Raw genomic sequence first — 5,216 nt, 5'->3', positions numbered from 1 at the left:
TAATTAGGAAATACCATCTTGGCCAAATACAATAACCCTCCTAAAAGTCGGGCATAATTATCTAGGATACACTTACTGAGTACCAGACACCTTACTTCAGGTACCTACGAAACCATCAGTTGCTCATTTAGAAATGTCATTTCTTCGAATTAAGTATTTGCTCCCAACATAAATGATTTGGACACTGGGAGGCGAAGACGGTAAATCATCGAGCGTGAGAATGGATAATGTCAACGGAGCTGCAATATTCCTAAGGGTTGCTGGTTTATTTGTTCGAAAGTAGTTCTGCATCCCAGCATCCCGAATATATATTAACTACTAAAAGTAATATCCTCACATACGAATTACCACATCAACTGGACTGCTGATCTTAGGAAGATATTCGTGAATCGTCTAGATTATATCTCAGTCGATCCCAATCCACTCAAAGTGTCTAGAGATACGCATGTATCTATGCCAAGATCTTGACGAAAGCCGTGGTCTCATTTGCATGCAAGGCATCACCGGTCACGGGATCCGCACTATTCGGTCCCAAGATCCGTGCGTAATAGAAATCCTGGCGGGAAGATCCCGAGTTTGCCGGGTTGTACTTGAGTCCCCACCTAGTGCTAGTATTGTAGGCACCTAGGAACACACCGTCCTGCTTCTCGCCGTCGATGTAGTGCTCGAAAATCTGGGGCGCGATACCGTCGGTAAATTTCCATAGCAAGGGAGCGTCGTACGGCTCGTCCTTGGGGAATAACAATTCCGACCATTGGGTATTTGTGGGGGCCCCAGCGTCTGTCAGATCGGTAGATACCCAAGCTTTGAGGACACCCCCGTCACACTTCAGGGCGGTCTTGGCGATTTGATTGTTCGTTGGGAATGTGATCTGTGCCTCCCGATTAGAATCTTCGTAGATCAAGATTTAGAATTAAGCTACTCACGTAACCCCATCGCAGAGTTGGCTTTTGATCAACATCAGGGTTGAAGGAGATCGAGTACGCAGATGTGTCACCGAATCCCTCGATAGCGGTATTGTCGCTATCGACTACTTGAACGAGCCAGGGCCCGGCCGTGTTAGCTGCGGCATCGTAACCCGGATAAGATGAGCAATCTTCAGACGGTAGCGCCTTGACAGTTACGTTCTGAGCTGCCTGAGCCAACGGAGCGGCGGCGAGGAGAGAAGCGAGAGCGAGTTCGGCAAACATCTTGGGAAAGGCTATAAACTTAAGGCGAAGGACTGATTCTGTGAATGGATGCGCGCTTAGAAAGCTGATGAGAGCCTGACAACATGAAGGGCAACAGTAGATATTTATTTCCCATTGCCCCTGAAAGTATGCCCTGTACGGTAGGATGCGAGGCGATCAGCCTCACAAGTCTTTTCAGTAGGCGGATGCGAGTCTAGACCAAAAGAATAGCTCGAAGCTGAAGGAAAGGCATGACGAAGTGGGACGACTCGGTGAAATTGAGATTAGTGTAAACATAGAAGGATGGTAAAGGAACCAGTTTAAATACGCGCTGTCTTAGTCCGATTGGCTACCGCTATAGATGCCTGTTATGAAGTTCGACAGATTGGGAATGAGCTAAGAATTCTGTAGGCAGTAATGCAGGGAGCAATTGAGGCTCGGCCCGTGCTCCGAGAATGTGTATGTAGGTAGTATCGTCGTCAAATATACAGAGTATCGACGCCCTACTAATGAGAGACTTCTACCAACGAACTATCGTCCTTGTGACATGTCATTAGGCACCGCACCGGGGCTGAGAATTCCCATGGATAATTATACTGGGTAACCACTAAGATGAGATACACGCTACAAGGTCTAGGTAATGGCCAAGGCTTAACAACTGCCAGCGCATCGCGAAGTTGAAAAACTACGTTACACCCCACCTATGAGGCTTTATTGAATATGTAGTACGGGCATTTCACAATGAACCAGGTCAGTAGGGGAGAAGAAGAAAAAAAGGTCCATCTAAACCCCAGAACATTTTAACCCTGAGCTGCAAGGGTCAAGGTTTTTCGGTTCTTAAAAGCCGATAGTTATCATGCATCAAAGTAGACGCGGCTTTTAAGCTGGGTGGGGTTTCTCATCTAAGCCACAGTACTTGGAGTTTTCAAAACCCGAGCATATACATGTATTTATCTATTAATTGATATCAACATTATATGGCGTTGAAGCTGTAGTTGCTAAATATTTCACAATTCACGAAGCCTTTGTCTTGGAAATTGTTAAAAGGGATAGAGACACGCCTATTCCTATACTTGTTAGAGAAGAATGCTAGTCGTACTACTATGACAGCCGCTACGGTAGCAGCTGTGACCTCCTCTTAAGATTGAGGCTTTCAGGACACGTTTCACATTGACCAGAAACGACTATACGTACAACTCATGATAAGGTCAATTTTGACATCAATCAGGGGATTATATATGATGGGGGTATGAAAGGGGGCATGCCTTAGCGCAGAAGACCTAGGCGGTAAGAGTGATACTAGGTTAGGTAGGGAGAAAGCATTACATAAATTGGAATAATTCTTACATAGTAACATCGTACACTGAGCGGTTGATCCTCGACCCAGCAACTTGTTGGGCTTTTAGAATTCCTTGCGGAACGACAAAGCTGTTTCCATGCCTTCTTGCACCCGTACAGTAGCATCTTCATACCGCCCATAACGTAGATTTCCTATTATGATGTTGAACAGGAGGTAGAGACTCCTGCAGAGTATGGCCTATCACTTCAACAACCTGATCCTCGTAAGAGGCTCTAAGCCGCTGATGATGGCACTATACTCTGACTTGTAGATACGAATTCAACTGATCAATGAACGAGGAACAAAAGGCAATAAAATAGAATCAATATAAACTAAAGGCTAAATAACTGCTAACTGAAGGATGATCTAGAATGAAGGTGTGTGTGTGTCTCAGATCAGAGAAATAAGATGATCCTAGGACCTTTATATGATCCGTGAGGCTAGAATTACGTAATAGAATACCCTATAGCCAGGCTTTGTAACACCACACTTGTTCAATGTTAGACTTGTGCGGCTCTACTTGTATGACGATGGCTACCCATAATTAATAATAATTCAAAATCCAGACCTAGTTACCACATATTATACAGTAAGAGCAGAGGAAGAAATTTACCTACGCGAGAGAATGTTGACCTAAGGGGCCTACATTATTCAATCCCGCTTTAAGCATCCCAACTATTTGTGCTAGTCATTACCATACTTTGCTAGGTTTACAGGGACGGAGATAGTGTCGGGATCGTTCTTCGTATCGTATGTCGGAGGATATGTTAAGTCAACCTCAGAGTTCTCGCTCGACTCATCAGAAGAAACACAGAACGGCACTCCTAGGATGGCTAGTTCTTTATGGCCACATGGAATAGGCTTCTCTAGGAGGTCTACATCATCTTCATCGATATAAGATTGGTTGTCCGGGCCAATATAGTATCCTTGATGTACCATGCAGAGTCGAAATCCGTTCTGGGGACCATGGCGCGTGGTCTGATAGATGAGAAATAGCATTGATCTGCGTAGGGTATCGTTATCTAAGTCAGATTACTATGACGGCAGATGTTCCTGCGGACTGAGCCAGGCGCATTGGAGATCTCGTCCAGGGAGCCTGAGTTAGCTATTTCTTGAAGCATAGCAGAAGAAATAGAGCTTGTGTCGGAAATCATCTGTTGCTGAAGCATGCCTCTTGACAAACGAGGTCATAATGGAAGGGAGGCCATGGTTGCGACCGGGAAGACGAAGTAAGTGATCTGTTTATGTTAGGTGCTTAATGCTTGATTTATTATGTGAAGAAGTTTAATTACCTTTTATAGTTTAATGACCTATAAATATATATATAGGTACCATAACGGCAAAGGATAGTTTTGAGAAACGGTTATTAAACGTAAAAATTATTTTATATCCAAAAATCATTTTTTAATAAATAATTATTATTAATTAAAAAATATTTACCTGTTTAATTTATATAAAAAAGTATAAATATTAAATATAATGTTTATATTAATAATTATTTATATTTAAATAACGTATTTTAAAATTTTAAAAATTAAATAATAATAATATATATTATAATTATTTAAAGATTTAAATAAATAATATATTTTATAAATATTTAATATTTTGAATTTATTTTTTTATTATTATTTATATATTTAAATATTTAACTTTTTATTATCGTTTATACGTTTTATTTAAATTTTTATTATTGCTTGTATATTTTATTTAAACTTTTATTATAATTAATAAAAGTTTTAATTATAAATGATTATTTATTAAACGTGTATAAAAATTACGAGATATTTTTACAGGTACGTTATTTAATACGTTATTAAATACGTTAAGTTTTAGCAAAATATAATTAAAATTATTATGGTTAATATTATGGTTAAAATTTTAATTAATATTATTAATTAAGTTTATTATAAATCCAATTAATTCGGATATAATATATTTTAAAGGCGTAAATTTTATTTTAACATTTAAATGGTTATGATTTTTATAATTAAAATATAATTAAAATTTTTTAATAGGTTATTTATTTTTTTTAAAAAAATTATTATTATCCGATAAATAATTATTAATATTATAAATAAAGTTAAAATTATTATTGTTATAATTATTATTATATTTTTATTTTAGCTATTTTATGCGTAGTAAATAAATTAACTTATTATATTTATAAGTGGGGTAATTATTTATATTTTATTCCATTCGTTTAATACGTAACGAATAAACCATTTTAAAATAACCGTTAACGTTATTTTGCTTTATTTAATTATGGCCCCGTTTTTATCCGGTAAAAGATTAATAAACACCAGTTATTTTAATAAATAATTAAGTAAAGTTAATTTAAATAAATATTTTTTTTTTATATTTTTTTATTTTATTATTAAGTATGATAGGTTTATAAATAGTATATTCCGTTTTGTTATTAGTATATTTAGTAACGGTATTAATAAATATTATAATAACGTTATTGGTAAATATAACCTAAATAAATCAAGTAAAAAAAAATTTTATAAAAGTATAAAAAAATAATAAATAACGTTAGTTTTAATATAAGGTAATAGCTTTTATACCATTATTATTAATTTTTTTAAAAAGGTTAAAAATATATATAATTAAATAATATTGATTTTTTTATTTTAAATTAATTTTTAAAAATAAAATAATTTTATTTTGGTTGTGGTAAAAATGAAAATTATTATAAAATTATATTT

At 36.1% G+C, this 5,216-nt stretch overlaps 2 protein-coding genes across 2 annotated transcripts; both read right to left on the bottom strand.

The window, feature by feature from the left end:
- Nucleotides 1-451: 451 nt before the first annotated feature.
- On the bottom strand, nucleotides 452-1,190 carry F4817DRAFT_321750 (uncharacterized protein; the record flags this gene model as incomplete). Its single annotated transcript, XM_049301319.1, has 2 exons — nucleotides 452-871; nucleotides 927-1,190. The coding sequence occupies 2 exons, from the start codon at nucleotides 1,188-1,190 to the stop codon at nucleotides 452-454; spliced, it is 684 nt and encodes a 227-aa protein (XP_049153278.1).
- A 1,688-nt stretch (nucleotides 1,191-2,878) lies between these two features.
- F4817DRAFT_68985 (uncharacterized protein) lies at nucleotides 2,879-3,755 on the bottom strand. The gene is made up of 2 exons (XM_049307771.1): nucleotides 3,126-3,755; nucleotides 2,879-3,042 (listed from the first exon to the last, which is right to left on the bottom strand). Exon 1 carries the CDS (start codon nucleotides 3,505-3,507, stop codon nucleotides 3,193-3,195), a length of 315 nt encoding a protein of 104 aa, XP_049153277.1. The 5' UTR covers nucleotides 3,508-3,755; the 3' UTR covers nucleotides 2,879-3,042; nucleotides 3,126-3,192.
- Between the last annotated feature and the right edge of the window lie 1,461 nt (nucleotides 3,756-5,216).

The sequence above is a fragment of the Daldinia loculata genome (assembly GCF_022478755.1).
Source record: "Daldinia loculata strain CBS 113971 unplaced genomic scaffold F4817scaffold_179, whole genome shotgun sequence".
Lineage (NCBI taxonomy): Eukaryota > Fungi > Ascomycota > Sordariomycetes > Xylariales > Hypoxylaceae > Daldinia > Daldinia loculata.
Note: the sequence above shows the minus strand (reverse complement) of the source record. Positions and strands in the feature narration are given on the sequence as shown.

Excerpts from the sequence above, each read along its gene's own strand:
- F4817DRAFT_68985 (XM_049307771.1), bottom strand. The coding sequence starts at position 3,507 with ATGCTATTTCTCATCTATCAGACCACGCGCCATGGTCCCCAGAACGGA.